Source organism: Anabrus simplex, chromosome 6 (genome assembly GCF_040414725.1).
Source record: "Anabrus simplex isolate iqAnaSimp1 chromosome 6, ASM4041472v1, whole genome shotgun sequence".
Classification (NCBI taxonomy): Eukaryota; Metazoa; Arthropoda; class Insecta; order Orthoptera; family Tettigoniidae; genus Anabrus; species Anabrus simplex.
The window spans coordinates 126,742,816-126,765,761 of NC_090270.1; the positions used below are offsets into that span (position 1 = coordinate 126,742,816).

Sequence of the window (22,946 nt, forward strand, 5' to 3'; positions counted from 1 at the left end):
CTACTAGACACAGTTCCCTCAAATGATTACTATTACTCTCCCAAAATTCATAAAATATTCAATCGTTGACAGGTTACACCGTTCGTCTCTTTCTCTCCACATGTTTAATGTTTTTGGAAATTAATTTATAAATTGGAAAGTAGACCTACATTAACAATATAAATTGGATATATGATCCCAGGTATGAGTTAAGATAAAATATCTTCACTTAGTCACTTTGGGTTTAGTGTAAAATGTGCTAATTAATTTCAAATTATGTTTTTTTAAAAATAAAAAATAATAATATTTTTGTGCACATTATTCCATGAAATTTTGTTTTTTGAAATGCAAGTCACATGTTTATATTCCTTAGAGTATATCAAGCTCACATAACAAATTTTACCTCCATATCTTTTAAACTGTGACGTAAATAAATTATTTTATACAGTGATGCAAAATCCATTGAAACATGCTTGGCATTCTATGCATATGATGACCTATTATGGGTCGGCATCCAAAGGGTTAAAATGTACATATTTATTGTGATGATAACGAGGTTTGCTAGGATGCCATCGTATGATTCATATTGGTTGTGCTTGATAACTATTTGTGTAACATTATTTTGTCATATTTTGATGCCCAATTTCACTACTCAATTGGGTTATTGTTACATTATGATGCCCAACAGTGGGCAATTTCACAACTTAAGGGCAAAATGGCACAAAAAAACACACGCACGCACGCACGCACGCACACACAATGTGTGTAATGCCCCTTCAATTACTATCAATTTTAAGTGATACTGGGAGGTAGCGTTGTTCACGTCCGTAGGTTTAACCTCTAATTGCCCTACACGTGCCTCCTGGGTGGTGCTAACTGATTAACAGTGAAAACAAGCAGCCAGACTATCCACAGGATCTCCTGGCAATGACATATTCGATGAAATAATAGAAACGGTTCTTCTCAGAACTCATTAAAGAGAAACATTGGTCCATCTGTCAGACTCCTACAACTGAATGTCGAGAGCATTAACAAGGCAAAGTGTGGCTATTTGTCAAAATTCCTGTTGGATAATAACATCAACATTGTCGCCATTCAGGAAACTCATGTTTCCAACGAAGAAGCATTCCAAAGCAGAGGTCGAATTCCTGGATATACTGCTCTTGGTGCAACTTATCACGAGGTATATGGTATTGCTACGTATGTTCGGAGCAACCTAAGCGAGGCTTCACTAATATCTGTTAATATGAAGGAAGATATACATACGTTTGTCATAGAAGTGTATGATATCACTATAACAAATGTTTATAAGCCACCTAAGACACCCTGGTCCGATTTTGTCTTACAAACTGCAGAACATCCTGCAATTTATATAGGGGACTTCAATAGTCACCATGAATTTTGGAAATACTCTGACAATGATGAAAATGGAAGTATGCTTGCAGAATGGGCTGAAGTGAACAATCTTCATCTAGTGTTCGATGCCAAAGATCAAGGTACTTTCAGGTCAACTGCTTGGGGTAAGGATTCTAATCCTGACTTATGTTTTGTTACCTGCAATGAAAGAGGTTTCCCAATCAATGCCACAAGAAAAGTGATAGATGCCTTCCCCCACAGCCAGCACAGACCTGTAATAATACAAATTGGTTGCACGGTCCCTGTCATACAATCAACTCCACATGCTCGATGGAACTTCCAGAAAGCTGACTGGGCAAAGTTTTCAAGGGAACTGGATAAGTGCATTCACTGGATCCCTCTGTCTCATAAGAACTACCACCGGTTCATCGGTGCAGTAACAACAACAGCTAAAAAGTGTATGCCAAGAGGATATCGAAAAGAATATATCCCAGGATGGAGTGATGAAAGTGAAACACTGTACCAACAATTCCAGCAAAGTAGTGACCAAGAGATAGCTACAGAACTTTTGACCAGCCTAGACTTATCTCGAAGGCAGAAATGGACAGACACAGTTGAAAGTATGGACTTTACCCACTCAAGCAGGGAAGTATGGAGCCTTCTGAGGAGATTGGGAGGAAGTGGATCAGTATGCAGAAAACCTTCAGGAGTAACACCTGACCAAATTGCTTCCCACATCATTACCACATCAAGAGTGCCTCCCAACAAGAAACATACCAAACATATTAGACGACAGCTTCATGACTTGAAAAAGACATCATCTCCCTCATCTGAATATGCATGTCCCTTCACAGTTTTAGACATTGACATGGGACTGAAGGACCTCAAACCTTTAAAGTCACCTGGTTTCGATGGCATCCATCCAGAATTTCTTATTCATTTGGGAGGATATGCTAGGAAATGGTTGGCAGAGTTCTTAACTGACATCCTGCTGACTGGTCAACTTCCATTGGAGTTCAAGAAGGCAAAGATAATTTCTATTCTGAAACCTGCCAAACCCAGCAACAAGATAGAAAGCTATCAACCTATTGCCCTTCTTAGCTGCTGCTAAAAACGTTTTGAAAAGTTGATATATAATAGAATAAGTAGTGCAATCCTAGAGCATATTCCAGTTGAACAGGCAGGCTTCAGACCAGGAATAGCTGCTGTGACCAAGTATTGTCTCTTACATCCTTCATTGAGGCAGGATATCAAATGAAGCTGAAAACATCTGTAGCATTTGTTGATCTTACTGCTGCCTTTGACACTGTATGGAGGAAAGGCCTTCTCTACATATTTCTTCGTATCATACCATGCAGAATGATGGCTCAACTGATTAACAACATGTTAAGTGATCAGAAGTTCCAAGTAATTACTGGAAGCAAGATAAACAAGGAGAGGAAGCTAAACAATGGATTGCCCCAAGGATCAGTTCTCTCACCATTATTGTTCAACTTATATCTGATCAAAAATTAGATGTTGGCTTTTCAGGCTTTTGCTCTATTAACCAGCATTTCGTCTTAGGTCTGACACTAGACTCGTCAGAGTGGGATGTGTCAGATCCTACCCACCCCAGCATCAGTGGGTAGGATCTGACACATCCCACTCTGACGAGTCTAGTGTCAGACCTAAGACGAAATGCTGGTTAATAGAGCAAAAGCCTGAAAAGCCAACATCTAATTTTTGATCTGATTTTTGATATGCTCTATTGGTGGAAAAATATCTAATTCCCTCCATGGGAATTTAGAATTACCATTTCAACTTATATCTCTCTGAACTTCCTGACACTTCATCCAGAAAATTCTGCTATGCTGACGACTTGGCTCTAGCTGTACAAGATCAGCTAATGGAGAAGACTGAAGAGATTCTGACCAAAGACCTGTCTTTACTGGAAAATTACAGTACTTCAAAATCTGAAGACTTCAACCCAGTGTGAGTAAAACAGAAGTGTCTTGCTTTCAGTTAAATAATAGTTTGGCGAACGTGAAACTGAATGTTAGTTTCAGAGGGAGAATTCTTCATCATAACTGGAACCCAAAGTACCTTGGTGTCATCTTGGACCGTACACTATCATTCAAACAACACCTCCTGAACTTAGCACAAAAGTTGAAGTCTCGAAATAACATCCTTCATAAACTGTGTGGAACTACCTGGGGATCTTCAGCAACCACTTTGCGATCTTCAGCCCCGGGTTTGGTGTATTCAAGTGCTGAGTATTGTGCACCTGTTTGGATGAACAGTCATCATACAAGGCTTGTTGACACCCAGCTTAATACCACAATGCGCATCATATCTGGCACAATCACATCTACTCCAGTTCATTGGCTTCCACTGCTAACTGGTATAATGCCACCTGATTTACGCTGATCTAATGCCCTTATGAAGGAATTCCACAAGATCTCAAGAAATCCTAGTCTACCCGTGAATAGTGACCTGCCACTTCTGAATCTTAATAGACTAAAATCACGCCATCCAACTCTGCGTGATGCTGCTAACATGGATGCTAAAGATTTTAAATCTCTTGATGAGTGGAAAAGTAGATGGGAAATAGCAACGGATGAGCGCCTTCATACCTTCTTCTCAGGTCCCAGACTTCCAAGTGGATCCCACCTGCCACGCAAGACCTGGACTGCGCTGAATAGAATCAGAACAGGACATGGCCAGTGCAGAGCCACTCTCCATAAGTGGAAAAAGCTACCTAATCCACACTGTGACTGCAGAGCTCCACATCAGACTATTCATCATATCGTCAGGGAATGTAAGATTCGAGCCTATCATGGTGATGAAGATGACTTCCTGCTGGTATCTCCAGATGCTGTACGTTGGATTGAAAAACTTGATATTCAATTGTGAAGCACAAATTACTTTGTTTCTCAGCTGTAAATATGTATATATATTACTGATTATGTCTGTATAAGCCATACGCTAAATAATTAAGTGATACTGGAGAGCTAGAATTTGGTGTCTGAAAAGGGGTTCATTATCATGCTAATGTGCACTTTTAAATGTCAATTACCTAAGTAACTTATGAACACATCAACATTTTGAAAAAAATAATTTTGAAAAACAATGCAGTATCAGTACTCATCACTGCAGTTGGTGCATGCATTTCAGTGGGCACAGCAGACTGATATGCAATAGCAACTTCTGACTCGGTGAGGAAAGCAACGGGAAACTATCTTATTTCCCTAGTATGCCTCTTCATTGACACCTAGGCTATCTATGACAGCTGTTGATGGAGCTGTAGAGGATCAAACCAGCCTTTGGGCTGAATACCCAATAACACTGCATGTCCTACATAGGAGGCTTGCAGTGGTGTCTCAATGGTGCACTAGCCACCAGCACCTTGGAAAGGTGTAGCAATCTGACAAGCCCACTGCTATACTGGGGTGAAATGCTGGTAATTTCACAGTTAAAAAGGCCTAAAAGGCTTGCAAGGTTTTTAAGATACATGTGGTCACCTTTGAATCTCAAAACTTGTTTAACTCTCATGGTCCCATAATTTGTATGCCTTGCTATAGATAACTGTGCCTCATCTGATTTGACAGGAAACAAGGTTGGATAATACAAAGGAGAGAAATAATTATGAAACATATCAGTGTGATTCCTATTGATTCAATACATCAAGAGTGATGATTTTGATATTATTCAAATGAAATGGTACTTTTGAAGGGAGGAAAATCTTAAGTTCCATACATTGTACATGTTAGTATGCAGGAGAACCACTTGTGGGATGTTCGCTAACTTCTAGCTAAAATAAGCTCAGCAACTCACTCAATTAGAGACATTAATTTCAGTATTCAATCTGGTGTCTGAAAAGGGGAATCATACAAAAGGCTTTTTGCAGATGATGTTATACTATACAGCATAGTAAATAAGTTACAGGATTGTGAAGGACAACAAAAACAACTTGACAATGTTGTAAGATGGACAGCAGACAATGGTATGATGGTAAACGAGATGAAAAGTCAGGTTGTAAGTTCTTAGAGGAAAAGTCCTCTCTGTTTTAATTACTATGTTGATGGGGTGGAAGTACCTTATGGAGATTACCGAGTACTTCAGTGTTAATATAAGGAAAGATCTTCATTGAGAAAATCACATTCATTTTTTTTTTTTGCTATTGGCTTTACATCGCATTGACACAGATAGGTCTTATGGCGACGATGGGATAGGAAAGGCCTAGGAGTTGGAAGGAAGCGGCTGTGGCCTTAATTAAGGTACAGCCCCAGCATTTGCCTGGTGTGAAAATGGGAAACCACGGAAAACCATCTTCAGGGCTGCCGACAGTGGGATTCAAACCCACTATCTCCCGGATGCAAGCTCACAGCTGCACGTCTCTAACCGCACGGCCAACTCGCCTGGGTAAAATCACATTAACAAGGCTGTAAATAAAAGTTAAATATCTCTTCATATGGTTATGAGCGTATTCAAGGGTTGTAGTAAGGATGTAAAGGAGAGGTCATATAAGTTATATATAAGAAAAACTGGAAGAGATCCAAAGGAAAGCAGCATGAATTGTTCTGGGTGATTTTCGACAAAAGACTAGTGTTACAAAAATGTTGCAAAATTTGAGCAGGGAAGACTTCGGAGTAAGGAGACAAGCTGCTTGACCAAGCAGGATATTGCGAGCTGTCAGTGGAGAAATTACATGGAATGACATTAGTAGATGAATAAGCTAGAGTGGAGCTTTTAAAGGTACAAAAAAAATCATAATATGAAGATAAAGTTGGAATTCAAGAGGGCAAACTGGGGAAAACATTAATTTATAGGAAGAGGTGTCAGGGAGTAGAATAATTTATCAAGGAAAATGTTTGATAAATTTCCAAGTTCTTTGAAATTGTTTAGGAAAAGATTAGGTAAAAACTGGTAGGGAGCCTGCCACCTGGGTGACAATCCTAAAAGCAGATCAATAATGACATTGATTGATTGATTGATTGATTGATTGATTGATTGATTGATTGATTGATTGATTGATTGATTGATTGATAAATCGATTGACTGATGGATTGATTGATTGATTGATTGATTGATTGATTGATTGATTGATTGATTGATTGATTGATTGAAGTTCAGCAACAGTAAAAAATTATATGTCAAAACTGATGTAGTCATTGCCATTTAAAAGATCCTGCAAAGATTAACTGATCATGATGATGATGATGATGATAAAAACCCAAACCATACCCCATAATGTAATTGCCCTGAAGGGCCATGGCCTACCCAACAACTGCTACTTGGCCCAAAGGCCTGCAGATTACAAGGTGTCATGTGGTCGGCATGACAAATACCCTTAGCCGTTACTTTTTGCTTTCTAGACTTGGGCCCACCATCTCACCGTCACTTACATCCTCAACTGTAATTACCTAGGATGAGTAGACCTTGAACGAGCCCTCAGATCCTTGTAAAAATCATTGGGCTGGCCAGGAATCAAACCTGGGGCCTCCAGGTAAGAGGCAGGCACACTTACATCTACACCATGGGGCCAGCACAATAATAATCAGAAGAATAAGAAGGAGAAGAGAGGAATAAGAATAATAACAACAACAGAAGCAGCAAAAAGATGTCGCCCAGTAATACTGTTGAGTATATCAAACAGGATGTCAAGTCCAGCAAGCTGCTGTGACATAAATTTCTAGAAATATATTTCCTTAATCCTGTATATTTTCTATAATTTTCCTAATGCAACATCACATTTTATGCCTTACAGAAATCACTAGCTCACTTAATCATCAAGATGTTTTGCAATAAAATCATATACATTATAGGTGAGGCTCAATCTTCCTGAGGTTGGTCTGCAATTGGAGCTATACCTATCTGACAAACTTCAATGCCACAAAAGCCCAGGTAAGTATTACCATTACAAGATGATCATAATATTGTTCTAACTGTTCGACGGCAGTTTCTAACATTCAAGAAAATAAGCCAGCATGTTAGGAATGACAATCTCAAATTATGTGATTTTTAACCCTGCATCTAGCTGGGACATCCTAATTATCAGCAGAGTTAAACTTCATATGTCAATAGAATATGCAAAAACTGCAAAGTGTAAGATGTGTCAACAATAGATAATCCCTAATTAAAAGTGAATTGCAAGAGCACAAAGAATAAAAGCAGAAAGAAAATTTACATTATCTTACTTGAAATAACTTTGAAAAAAGGCATGCTAAAATAACAGTGCACTTATTTTAAATTCAAATCCTGAAGTGTATTATCACAGTTATCCAGCTAAAGTATTGTGATTACTCCTAGAAAGTTGGTAATTTTTAAAATGTTTAAGGTAAATGTTTTCAAAACACAGACAACACTCTACTTTTGCAGAGTGAACAAAGGGAATAAAACTTGACTGAGTCATTAGGGCCTAACTGATGAGCATGCACAAGAGTCACAGTCTGTCAAATGTCTGTGAAACAGTAAGATGTAAGTGGTACAAACTTCATCACCTTGATTCATTACTGGCTTTTATAAAATAAAATAACTAATGCAGCATTACTCAATCTCATAGAAAATGCACTGATTATTATTTACTGACTCAAATTATACGTAACAGTTTTTAAGTTGAAGCCCAGTACACGGTCTGTTACCAGCGAGCAGAGTAGTTAAGTTCACTGTGTTTGTACAAAACAAAAGAGAGCATAGATTCTTTTAGTGGACCTTGTATATGTAAGTTAAAAAAACCCTAGTACTGTACGTCCGAGTGTGACATTTCCAATGAGTAAACCTTACTGTAAAGAGGAAGGAGGAGTAGTCAGTCAAAGTTGTGTTAAACAAACAAATTAAAGAACAAATTGTCCAGCTTAGCAGTCAGGCCACAAAAATCTTGGTCTTCATTTGGAGAGAGTGCAAAGCACTGACAGTTGTCACAGAGACACCACAAACATATATAAAAACTATATATATATATACAACAAAACAAGGCAGACTATTGTAACAAACATCAAACACATTTAAGAATATGCCAGCTTTTTGTGGCCTTCACACTTACTGGAGTTTATAAAGAGAAAGAATATGACCAAAAAACAGAACGCAGCTCAAGCTGATTTGTTAAAAATTGAGGTATAATAAAATAGAGATAAATATAAAAAACAAAGAAATAATTAAAATGAATTAAGACAGAATTATATAGTCCAAAGCAAGCATAAAAAGTGTAGAATTGCTTGATTACTCGTGTAGGGATATTGCCTCCTTGAAGTTTGTACTCCACTTCCAGCTATACTACATGGGCAAGAGACAAGACAGAACAGAAGCTTGTCAACAGTTTCGCTGGTGCACTTAGGTCTTGGTGAACCCCAGTTTAGTTAAGCACACTTGTCCATTGAGATTCATACACACGCTAACACTGATGTGCATAATTTTTAGAACATACATATGATAGTAGTATGTTCCATAAATTATGTATTCTCCTGAAACCTGGTAACAGTACAGACAAAATAAATAAGTTACCAAGATTAAGTAAAGTGGGGTTCACCTAGCATATGTCGTTAAATTATTATGTCACTAAGAATAGAACAAAACAGTGTATAAACAGGGGCTAGCCTATCCAGTCCAATCAACAGACAGGGTTTTAGTAATGCTGGCACACCATGCAGGATGCCTTAACAAAAGGTTGGCAAATATTTATAAGGGGTTTTAATATCATATACTGGTAATATATTGTTACAACTCCAATACATAGAGTAAACACTTATGAATTGAGATATACTGTCCTTAAAATTTAAATCAGGTATGATTTCTCCATTGTTGTAGAAAATCTACTTATGGCTGGATTTCATTTCCTAAGCAATGATTTCCAAATATTCAAGATATACTATATCATTATATGGTGTACATTCATTATGAGTTTCTATCCATCTAGAAAATCTAAATATAGGCCAACCTTTACAACTGGATAAAATAATGAACATCATGTACAGTATCTCCTAAATATTAATGCATCACTGAGCAAATTGTTGAAGACTGCATGGTGTACATCCTGTCTGAATGGTTAGAAGTTTAGAGGAAATGGCTAGCTATCTATACAAGTTACAACATACGTATCTGACAACTTTTATATAGAGGGCAGGTACTGGGGGAGGGTTAAATAATGTGATTTGATTTTCATTCCAAAAAATGTGCACAAAAAGTGCAGTAAAGAAGAATGTGCAGTTTTTATTTTGTGTAGCCAATACTGTGGGAGTGGAGCTGAAAGTGATGACAAAGAAAGATATGAAGAACAATAGCAACATACTCACATGGTTTTTCCTACATCAATATTTTAGAAAAACTCAAATATATTTGTATGTTACATAATATGTACTTATAGAAAGGAACAAACATATACAATACACAGGAAAAGTGAGTAATTCCATTATAAACAGGAAAGAGAAAGACTTATAAAGGGAATACACATTGGAAATGCACTCGGAAATGTAAGTGCATTTGTATATATAACTGTATTAAATCAATCCCTCAAAAAAATATTAAATAAATTAATTAAAGATCATACTATTGTGCAAGGACATATGGAAATTTTCTGTCTTTTTTGCAAGTCATTTCTTTTACCTACTCCTGCTTTTAGAGTCAATGAAGAGTAAGCAAAAGATGGAGAAAGAAATAAAGAAAAGAACAAGGAAGTCAACAGCAAGAAAATGAAAGGTGTGTATAAGTGAGTTAACTGAGTATATTTTGAGTATGTGAGTGAATGACTACACAGAAGGCTGAGAAGAATAGGTTTCTGTGGGTGTGCGTGAGGCATAGCAACACTAAAACAGAGAGAGTGCAACTGCTACAAGATGTGTTTTTGTACCAAAACAACCCTTCAAATCTTCAACTTCTTTAAATTAACTGTTTATGAATAATACTTCAACAAAATTGTTTACTTCTTTACCATCCAATTAGGAAAACCATTGTGGTCAAATATAATGCTTAGAAACAGAGAAACAGATATCATACCAGAAGACTGGAAGCAGTAATAATAACAGTATATAAAAACAAGAGTAGAGATATTTTTAAGGATTTATACGAGAAAGGTAGATATTGTTTGCTGTGTAATTGTATACATAACTTTGATATCTGTCACCCCCAACATTTTAAAAATCTCTTCTCTTCCGTATACTATATTCTACTGTATAAGACATTTTGAATGTTCCTAATATAACTCAATTATTTCATGAGAATGGACTCTATTTATGTAATACTTTTTTCTTTACTATTTTTTTTTCCACATTAAGTCAATTTCTCATGATTAATAACATTCCTGATGCTACATCAATACAATGAGATTCATAACATTTGTACATACAGTCTGAAATTCTATTTATTTTTTTGATTTTGTTCTCATTTCCATTCCTAAAATCTTATACAATGAAATCTTGGATTGCAAGCATAATTTGTTCCGGCAACATGCTTGTAATCCCAAGTGCTCGTATATCAAAGCAAATTTTCTCACAAGAAACAATTGAAACACAGTTGATTCGTCCACAACACAAAAATATTTATTTGCATAACGTTTCTGAAACAAAATATAACCTAAAACAAATTAAACTGTACTTTTCCTTACAAGAGAATCATGAATCATTGTTGATGTGAGGGAGACAAGAGATGACATGAGAGGAGTTACTGTGTAGCACGAGTTTCACTAATGGAATCACTGCTGTCTGTTAGCTCACTGAAATTGTTTTCTTTTCATGCAACTTTATTGGAACCCTCTGGTAGCTGCAGAGATTTTCATGGCCAAGCAGTGAAGTATCCTGAAGTGCAAGAAAAACTGTGTGAATATGTCAAGGAAAAACTGCAATTTGGTAGCTGGTTTCAACAGAAATGTATAAGTTATAAGCATAAGATATAGCAAAGGAAATTAAAATTAAGGACTTCAAAACTAATTGAGGTTGGCTGACTATAAGCTTCGAAAGAAATTCTTTCAATAAGAAGAGCAAATATCTGTCAACAGCCTACCTACCTACAAACAGAAAATCTTAAATTTCCATCATTATATCATCAATCTGCAGTGGCAGCTTAATTATCGACTTGGGCAAATTGGCAATGCAGATCACACTGCAGTTTATTTTGGAATATCGCTGAATACAACGATTGACAGAAAAGGAAAAAAGTACATCTCTGTAAGGATGGGCGAATGGGGGAAGTTAATTGGCACTGCCGTGTTGTGCAACACAGATTACATAATTTGCCAAAAATCAGAGTGCCTGGCACTTGCCACAAGCAAGGGGCTGGATAGACATAACACTTGAGCTTGGTTGGGTAAAATATGTCTGGAGTAATCGACTGGGGGTGTTGTTAAACTTCAAAAGCACGACTGTGATGGATATTTTTCGCAGGCACAAAAAAAATTAAGTGAAAGCTTGCCTGCAATGAACAAACACACACTAAGAGATCATGCCTGGAGGACTCACTCCTGTAATTCAGCTGCTTGATGTGTGCATTAATAAGCCTGTCAAAGCACAGTTGAGACAGTTATATACTGAATGGATGGCAGATAGCAACCACACATACATCCCAACTGGAAAAATCATGAGACCTGACTCACAGGTGATATGTAAGTGGATTAAGACAGCGTGGAACCTGATTATGCCAGAATTTATAGTTGAGAGTCTCAAGAACCATGGTATATCAAATGCTGTGCTGGTGATGACAACGATGACAGTATAAATGGAGGTGAGTATCAGAAAATGTGAGTCATCAATCAAACGATCAATCCTGACCTTCATTTAGGGCTGTCGCCCAGGTGGCAGATTCCCTATCGATTGTTGAAGTTGGAAATTTTTCAAACATCCTGCTTGGTAAATCAGTCCAATCCCTAATTCCTCTTCCTATAAACAAATATTTGCTCTAATGTGCCCTCCTGAATTTGCAACTTTATCTTAATATATTGTGACCTTCCCTATTTTTAAAACTTCGTTCACTTCATGCCATCTATCCACTGACAGCTTGGAACATACTGCTTAGTCATGCAGCTCGTCTCCTTACTACCAAGTCTTCCTAGTCCAAAATTAACAATATTTTCGTAGCACTGCTCTTATGTTAGAAATCGCCCAGAACAATTTGTACTGCATTTCTTTGGATCTTTTCCAGTTCTTGAATTAAGTTCTCCCGGTGACGGTCCCATATACAGGATGGCAAATAGCAACCACACATACATCCCAACAGGAAAAATCATGAGACCTCACTCGCAGGTGATATGTAAATGGATTAAGAGAGCGTGGAACCTCATTATGCCAGAATTTATAGTTGAGAGTCTCAAGAACTATGGTATATCAAATGCTGTGCTCTTACAACCTTGTTAACCTAATTACTCCAATGAAAATCTTTCCTTATATTAACACCTTGGTACTTACAGTCATTCCCATAGGTAATTAAATCCCATCCATTCAGTAATTAAAACGGAGAGGAATTTTCCTCTTGGTGAAACTTACAACCTGACTTTTCACCCAGTTTACCATCATACAATTGCCTGCTGTCCATCTCATAACTTTGTTGAGATCTTTTTGCAGTTGCTCACAATCCCATAACTTATTTATTACTCTGTAAAAAGCCTGATCATTGCTTAATTGACAAAAAGAAGGTTTTTATTTTAATTGTGCACATGCATATATTGTATTTTCTGGTTAGATGGAATAAACAGCCTAATGGCCTTAATCTTGCCTGATAAAATAAATCTATTCAAGTAAAAAAATCACATTATTAATTAGTTAACTGGTAACTCTTGTCTATCAGAAAGTGGCACAGTTCCTATATTCTAATTCTGCTGAGTTGCTCGCGAGTATGGTAGAATTTTAATACATATAAACATACAGGCCTGTATACCCACTAAAATTATGTGTACAAAATATTTGGGATTTTTACTTCTTTCCTCTGTTCTCTCCACAAAACTCAGGCATGCAAATTATTTGAAGGTGTGGATTATTAGAGTATTTATACTAATTATAGGGCTTATTCTAGCATACCAACTTATCTGTCAAAAGTTGTATATAAACAATAATTTACTGAGAAAACATATCCTATATTTTTCTTTTTGTTACTAGTATACTCTGAAAATCCTACAAGAATTATCCTCTGTTTTCCTATATATTACATTGGATTGGCAACTTTCACAACAATAATTGAAAACCAAGACTGTAACCTTACGCTCAAGAAAATTAAATGTAATTTTCTAGAAAGTACTAACTTTTAAATCAGTACATTAGTAGAAATAACATTCTGGAATACTGAATTAGTTTAATTACTAAAATATAAATAATTTGTACAGGGAAATGATAATCTTTTTTTGAAGTGCTTCCCTCTTTACCTAGTCATAGGACTTTTGCCAAGGATACAAATTCTTTCATCCTTCATAAGGCTTTTCTAGCATATGAATGACATTTACATTTAAAACATTGGTCACCAATAATATATTTACGCTAACTAACTAACTAACTTTCTTCAGCTTATCCCAGTTATTTCTGGGGTTGCTGGAGCTATGCAAGGCTTATTTTAATTTTGGCTGGGGGTTAAAGACTGGATGCCACATGATTCTTGAGATGAAAATCTCAACCCAGGATTGACCGGAATTCGAACCTCAGCCTTACGGGTAGAAAGCCAGTAGTTAAGCCACTGAGCTAATCACACCTGCTAATAATATATTTTCCCTATCAGTCAAAAATCAAAATATAAAAATTATCAAAATTTAAATTGGGCAAGAGTAACTAACAGAATGGACAAAATAAAATACTTGACAATAATTTGGGAAATCATATCTTATCAAAGTATGGGATGGATTTCTCTGAAAAAGGAAAAGTGCGGGAAGATGAAGTTTAAAGAGTTTTAAACCCCCCTTGAAATTTGGAAATATATAACTATGTTGATATCTAAAAATAAAGGACAATAAAACATCAGGAGCCATAACAAGGACAAAAGAATGCACCTAAATATTAATACTAGTTGCTTCCAGACAAGTGTGGTATAAGCTGTATCTAGTCAATACTTCCTTGTTTCTATTTTAAGCACTGTCTTTCACCACAATTATTTTTTGTTAATTTTTGGGAAAATATAAGCTAGTATCATAGTAATAATGCACAGCTATTTCAGGTATTGTAATCAAAATTTACAATTCTTCTCCTTCTTGTAATAGATATTGGTGGTAAAGGTAAAAGTTCCTGATGATTCAGAAAGATATTCATATAAGAAAAATTCTCATTAGAAGAAGGGAAATGAATACAACAAAATGGTAGAAGTTCACAGCTATTATATCAATGTAATAACACGGAATGTAACTTGAAAAATATTTACAAAATTCTATCTTCCTGGACCCAATGAAGTCAGAGATTTGAAAGGTAGTGCATTTAAAATGCTTCATGTTCAAGTCTGTGCAGAGGAGGAGAAAAAAAAAAAAGACATTCAGGTCAAGCAACACCACAAGAGGATTGTCCAAACACTTACCTTTCCATGAGCAGGAGGGGTGATTGGAGGATCTGAATCTGTGCCCATTGTGGGCGACAATCTTCCATCAGTCGTAGTTGGAGGTAACCGCTGCTCTTGCACTGATGCCAGTCTGGCATTGGAAAGGAAGAGAAAAACAGATTATGTTCAATACAGTATAGATAAACAATAACACACCATCTCTTAGATAAAGTGATGTATAATTAATGGAAGTACCGGTAATGTTACAGGAGAGACAAAAAGTCATCCACAGTGCACATAACACATTATTTTAGCTCTAACATAATAATTACATAGAAATGTTTTCATACAATATTAAAAACACACTTTTCAAATGCTTTGATAACATTATACAAGCCTTGTATGCACTATAATAGGCTAACATTGCAGAAGACAAATTCTAATCATAGGGAATGTAACAGTAGTTTTTCTCCTCATTTATTAACATTATTATAAATTACTAGTGTCTAATTGTTATTAATTCATGCAAATATCTCAATAGCTTGAAAACAAACAATAATAATACATAACGTACCGGTATGTAATGTCTGTATTCAAGAATATTTATTTCCAAATATTGCAACAACAACATCATTTGTTACATAACTTCCTTTTATATCAGATATGACTGAATCACAACAGGAATAATAAAAATTAACAAAATATCACTAATAATAATAATACAACTTTAATAAAATGTAGCCTGTTAGGTGGTTATACAACTCTGCGAAGCCTTGACAACATTACACATATGTGTGCCTTCAGTCTTGGCAACACACTTCCTCCACTTCTCCTCCTTCTCTTGTGGATTAACAGGCATGTCTTGATTTGAAGTTGATCCTTTTGAAGTGATGTCAGCAATAACATTACACTGACTGTTGTTAACTGACATGTGACCTCTCTCTCTCTTCTGCTGCTACTCATCTGCACTACATGTAATTATTACTGAAAGACTTCATACATAAGTCCGGGGATACCCATGGTGTGCACTAGGCTTTGATTAGTATAACACCGGCATGGTAATATCAAGTGGATCAAAACAGGAAAATCAAATTTCTCTATTAATATTACTGTAGTTGCATAGAAAAACTGTACACAATAAAAGTTTTTTCATGCCCTTTTATCATACAAAGAGTAATAACATCAATATTTGCAATTATATTTTTCACAAACTTCCATATGTATGTCCAACCCTCCTTTCTGTACAGGGTCAGGTTTTTATGATTGGATGCCCTTCCTGACGTCAACCTCATCAAAGGAGTTAACAAGATGAAATGAATGACGTGATATATGATAGTAAGAAGGGAGAGGGTGAAACCCAATGCCAGCACATAGCCTACTCCTGTTGAATAGCACCAAGGGGTCTGCTCAAGCCTTAGCGTCACCATCCGACGGACGAATCGCCATCAACAGCGTCATATGCCCTCACTCCATATAAACATTGTGGAGAGGTTTGGAATTGAATCCAGGGTTTCGACATGCAATCTAGTGATTAGAAATTGTATACCACTTGATGCCATAACAATCATGGCCACCAGGTGGGCTTTTTCACAGACTTCCATACATCTATGGAAAAATTAGTTCTAGCATTACATACTAATAAACATAGAAAACCTATTTTTCAATCATGTCTGATACAGTTTTATTGTAAGAGCTATAATAATGTACGTAATCAAGTATAAGTTTTTATTACCAAGTCCACCAATGGTGAGCATTTCTGGCATTGAGGTGTTGTTCAATCGTCATAGTAACAAACCTGCTGGCGATGGTGATGTTTATTGTGGTTTTTATACAAGTAGAAAATCACATGGTCATTAGCCCTTACTGATTAGGAGGATATGAGTAATAAAAATGACTACTGAAATGAGTAAAAGGACATGAAGGAACAAGATCACTCAAAGAATTAGGGTAAACTGAATCATAAAAGAGGGGTTTGGAAGCTAAGGCTTTGAATGATTTAATATATGCTGGCCTACAATGTCCTGAGTTGCTAAAACTTATCAACAATAACATTACACGGACAGACTATTATTGTTAGTTGAGATGTGGTCTGTCTCTTCTGTTGTCAGTCATCTCTGTTAGATGGCGTTACTGCTGCCATTATCAAAAAACTAACTTGTCAATGACGGATATGACTGCTAGAGTAGAACGCAGCCGGGAAGGTGGTTCGAAGAGGGTTGCGCACTAACATTCGTGCGCTTTGTAGTATGACGTGTTTTCCGCTGAGCCAATAGAATCATTTCAGTAGGAGGTGCCTGTTTGTGCAGGTCACCAGTGAATGTTTCAAGTTTTATTTGTAAATATCATAATCAACACAATTTAGGGAATTATTTTCATGTGTACAATGGATCCAGGAAGAGCAAAAAGACGAGTATTGCATCAACAGGCGAGGGAGATCATATTTAGAGTGTATTTGTATTTTGTAAGCTTCCAGCAGCAGGCGTTCAGAGGCGGGGAAGGTGAGGAACACCATATTGCCATGCCTCAAAAGAAGACAGCACTCGCGTGTGGTATCGGCCTGCGAACAGTACAGAGGATAAAACAAGGTACGGAAATAAAAATAATGCAGTGTTCAGGTCGCCAGGGAAGAACCTTAAGAGGAGGAAGCCAGTGACGGACCTTGATGATTTCAATAAAAATGTTCTGCATACAACAATATTTGATATGTATAAAAAAGGCAAATATCATATGGCATTGAAACTGGCCCGTCCATTTACCTTCCTTAATATCTCGAAAATTTCCCTCAACACTTTCTCGGGGTTTGATGTTAAAAATTAATTTAGACTTTCAGGAGACATTTACGTCCACGAAAAATATAGGCCATCGCTTTGGAATTCAAGATATAACTGGCTGAAAACATCTTTACACTTTCGTGCTGTTATGCTCTCTGCACTTCGCCTTTCATTTCTCTCAACTTCCATTTACCTTCTTTAATATCTCGAAAATTTCCCTCAACACTTTCTTGGGGTGTGATGTTAAAAATTAATTTTGAGTTTCAGAAAACTTTTAAGCCCCACAAAATATATAGGTCATTGCTTTGGAATTAAAGATATAACTGGATGAAAAAATGTTTACACTTTCATGCTGGTATGAGTAACCAAACTGGCATCACCGCACCTCATTCTTTTGTCTCTCTCTGCGCAGTCGAAGATATGAAACCCCCTTCTCGGCTGCGTTCTACTCTAGTATAATTTAAATGAAAGGAAATCAAAGCAAATCTTTGCCAGAGCATAAGTTCTTACTTTGATATAGAATTTAATGCATTTCTACAATAATATTGAAGAATAAATAGCTAAGATTTGAATTTTACTCATATTAGTATTTAGAAAGGAACATTGAGAGGAACAGAAATATAAAAGAACAAGGACAATCTCCACATCTTCATACACTGCTCTCTTCAAAGAGACTGCCTCTCTTTTTACCAATTCCCAGTTATTCTACATCCATTTCTTCTAAGCCCGCCAGGGTCCTTTCGTGTTTTCTTTCTATTTCTCCCTCTTCCTACATCCACTTGCTATTGTGTTTTTCCTGTTATATTTTCCTATATTTCTAAATATGATTTGCACTTGCTTGTTCCTTTCCATTACTTATCTTTTCTTTTTTACATATTTTTTGTTATCATACAAAACTGCTGAATTACAGAATTGACAATTGTTTTGAAATGGCTTTTAAAATATTAGAAATGGCTCAAGCAAGTAACTCATGTCTGCTTCACCATTGATAGACTTATATAAAGTGAAATCCCAATTTGGTATTCTCCCAAACTAGCAGCTTATGTACCGGGCGAATTGGCCGTGCAGTTAGGGGCGCACGGCTGTGAGCTTGCATCCGGGAGATAGTGGGTTCGAATCCCACTGTCGGCAGCCCTGAAGATGGTTTTCCGTGGTTTCCCATTTTTACAACAAGCAAATACTGGGGCTGTAGCTTAATTAAGGCCACGGCCGCTTCCTTCCAACTCTTTGGCCTTTCCTATTCCATCGTTGCTATAAGACCTATCTGTGTCGGTGCGGCATAAAGCCACTAGCAAAAAAAAGAAAAAAAAAGAAAAAGTAGCTTATGTACAGTAATATTCAAGGTTTTAGAAGCATAAACAGGTGCTGCTTTAATGCCTAATCACTATTTTCCTGTATATAAAGTACTGGTTGCTTATTCAAAGCAGTATAAGTGAAGCAGTAGCTATTTAACAGCAATTCAACATTAGTGCTGTAAACTATAAGAGTTTTGATTATATGTTGAATTTAAAAAGATCACATTGTATAGCAATTATTACTGTTATTATAATTACTATCAAGGCATATTATGTGTTAAGTAAAGGGAAATGGATTATGATTCAGACCAAACAAATCATCCTTTAGACAGAAGTCTTATTGAAGATGTTACTCAAATATTACAAAGTGTTCCAAAAGAAACATAACAATTTGACCATCAACTTTAAAAAAACTGAACATTATACTGGTTTATAATATAAATGTGATGTAGTGAGTATCGACAATATGGTTGTCTTCAAGGTCATTTAAATTGCATATCAGCTCCTCCTCTGAACAGATTAGAGATCCTTTTACTTATATGAAATTAGGAGCATATGGGAAGGATTTCACTTTACCTTACACCGTACGATGTAGATGGATATGGTGTAAGTAGCCAGCTACACTGATTAGCTCATCGTGCTGAGTGAGCATACCCTTACAGGGTGTCTGGCTGTAGATCTATGTGATGTGAGCTCATATCTGTTGTAGCTTCATGCCACACACCAATTTGGGGTAAACTGTATGGAAAAGGGGTGGAAAGTGCCAATGCATTGACAAGGCAACCACCCCTAGGAAAAATACAAATGAGTTAGCTCAACTGATAGTGTTAATTATTGTTTTAAGGGGACAAAACAACAAGATTATGAGCCACAAATCAGTTGGTTATTAAAAGTGCTTGATCACTCAGCATAGCTTTTCATTTGGAGAGGCACCAGCAACATGTAAAAAAAATATGTGGTGCTCTAAAGGAATACCTGTATAAAAGTATTTCATATGAGCAGAAAGGTTTAAGCCAAATACATATCTCAAAAATGTTTTGCGCTGGATATATTTTGGATGCTCCTGAAGGATGTAGTGTCAACGGTTAGGTGTTCGTGGAAGTAAGATATACAATCTCAGGACAGTCCAGAAGAGTGCATTGTAACTGGAACCCTTCAACACAACACACAGTGTACTCCTGATAATTCATGTGGAGACAATTTGTTTTGTGGATAATTCATGGGTCTCAAAGAGGAATTTTTTAACAATAGTAACTACTCATCACATGTGGCAAGATAATTTCAAGATCAATTAAAGGAATGTTAACGTGATACGATGCATGGAGATGAAGTTACAGCAATCCGAGAAGACTGGACAGTTGCTCTGCTGTATAACAGCAAGCCTACTTGCACAATGCTACCAAAATGCTGCAAACTTCAAAACATATGGGCATTAAGAACTAGTGTTAGGTTTAATGGTCCACCCTATCAATACACTTCACTTTATAAGTGAAAACTACTAAATATTAAAATATATTAAACATACTTTGGAACATGTTTTGACTAATTTAAGACTTCTTCAGCCATAACGTCCCGTAACAGATTATGATACTCATTGTTGCTGTCTAATAATTTTCAAAATGGAAGAACCCATGTTCTTTATGAGCTGTTTGAGAATAGAATAAAGACAATAAATAATATTTACATAAAATTGTTCATCACTTCTTGTAAAATAAAATTTCTTCAATGACGTTTCTTGAAAATATGACATGCAGTGCTGGTAGCTGGTAGCTTCAGTGTACTGACTGAGGGAGATTTGAATTCTGGTCTCGGAAAATGGGACCATACCTACATCAGAATACTTAAAACTTTAATTCTTATGAAAATTCCTTCAAAAAAATAAGCAATTTCTGGTAGAAGGTACCTAATGCTTCTGAGATAGCCTGTCATATGACAAAGATCTGAGTTGCATGACCACCATATTGATAGCTTAATTCTTATGAATATTCCTTTCAAAAGGCAAGGTCTGGAAAGAAAGATATATATATAATTAATGGGTTTAAAATCCTTGGAAATTTAAGAGATGAGTTTCCGACATGAATGTGTGATGTAAAAGCTTACCATCAAAGTGGGTGAAACTCCCTATAGCTGGTTCACTTCTGAGCCTCGCTCTGACTTGCTTCTCAACACGCTACTGCGCATGTTATAATCATGTTTCCTCTCGCGTGGCGGAACTTGGCTAGGGGAGGTAGGAGGGGGAACAGTGCTATTAGTGGGGGAAGGGGAAACAGCTCGGCCTATAGGAAGAACGGGAGGGTGGGATGTTAGTTTTAGAGGAGGTAATTTCAAATTATTAACTTTTCGTGATGATAAGAGCAATGGTATCTGTTCATATAACGGATTTTTGTTCTCTTGTACGTCATTCAAATACTTGTTTGCGTTAATACTCTGGTCCAAACTTATATAAATATTTTCATAATTGCTCATCAGGTTCCCTTTGCTCACTTAAAAAAAAAAAAAAAAAAAAAAAAAAAAAAAAAAAAAAAAAAAAATTAAAAATGTCAGTATATTGGTGACCAGTATCTCCCATATGGACACTCATAGCGGAATACTTCTTGTGTCTATTAGCATTGACGTGTTCCAGATACCTAGTTTGAAAACTCCTACCTGTTTGTTCTATGTACGTGACAAAACATTGATCGGACTTAAGTTTATAGATTCCTGAATCTAAGAAATTCTCTTTGTAGTAATTTACACTATTATGGTCATAAAATATATGACCATTATTGTTCTTTGTTGAAAATGAGACTTGATAGTTGTGGTTCTTAAATAATTTTGTGATTTGAAAAATCCCTGGGTTTGTAAATGTAAAAGTTGTGTACTTTGAACTCTTGCGATTCTCTCGCGTTAGTCTTATGTTGTTCTTTCATTTTACCTTACTTATAATTTTATTAATGGTATTAACACTGAAACCATTCATAATGCCCATCTTCTGTATGTACCGTAATTCCTTCTCTCTTTCTGTATGAGATAGGGTAAATTGAAGGCTCGATAAATCATACTGAAATAAGCAGCCCTTTTATGACTCCCAGGATGAAAAGAATCAATTTTAATGGTCACTGGAGTAAACGTATCCTTTCTATATACTTTATAAGAGAACTTACCGGGTTCCCTCTTAATGGTCACATCCAAGAAATTTAAAGTATTGTCCTTCTCGTTTTCAAGTGTAAGTTTTATTCTTTCATCTAAGGCATTAAAAAATTGTAAGATATTGTTACTATTATTATAATATTTATCTATTATTATTACAAAGGTATCATTCACAAATTGTGTCCAAAACTCCAAACCTTGAATATGACCAATTATTTTGCGGTGTTCTAAATGGTCTAAATAAATATTGGCCAGGATACCTGAGGCTGAAGCTCCCGTTGGTAATCCCTCTTGACTATAAATAGTGTTGTTGAATGTAAAATCATTGTTTTTTGTGACAAACTCTAGAATTTTCATGAATTGTTCAATCTCTAACTTCCCTAGTTGACCGTGACTAGTTAAATTCATTCTAATAATATCTATTGTTTTACTGACTGGGATATTTGCATACATATTAGTTATTTCATATGATGTGGCAGAAGTTTGAAACTTTCCAAATTTTTACAAAAATCTACTGAATTTCTTATTATTGATTCATTGTGAAACTTATAGTTGTTGGAAAGAAATCTGTGTATAAATTTGGAGATTTTATACACAGAACGGTTCTTACAGTTAATAATGGATCTAAAGGGTACTCCTACTTTATGGATTTTGGGCAACGCTCTAGCCGTAGGTAACCTCTTTGTTATCATCCTCTGAATTTTGTCTTCATTGAGGATGAACATAGAATTTTTCAATAATGATTTTAAACTTTTTTGTATCCTAGCTGTGGGGTCCTTATTAACTCTGGAAAACAACTCGTCAGAAAAAAAAATTCTGTTTTTCAATGTAATCTTTTCTATCCAATATGACCGCATAATTACCTTTATCCGCCTTAGTCACGATAGTGCCAGTGTCTTTTATTTTATTCCTAAGATCCTTGTTACACTTTACCTTGTCTAATGGAAAACTGGTTTTAAGCTGACTAACTAACCGAGGAGTCTTTTCTTTATTTCATACCTGATATTGT

General features: G+C 36.1%; 1 protein-coding gene across 12 annotated transcripts in view; it reads right to left on the reverse strand.

The window, feature by feature from the left end:
- The window catches only part of LOC136876182 (coiled-coil domain-containing protein AGAP005037), a 1,087,707-nt gene that overhangs the window by 73,374 nt on the left and 991,387 nt on the right, over positions 1 to 22,946 (reverse strand). For all 12 annotated transcript variants that reach the window (XM_067149908.2, XM_067149917.2, XM_067149915.2 and 9 more), the window contains one exon: positions 14,782 to 14,893. In XM_067149908.2, coding sequence (XP_067006009.2) covers positions 14,782 to 14,893 — 112 coding nt within the window. The remainder of the gene's footprint in view (positions 1 to 14,781; positions 14,894 to 22,946) is intronic.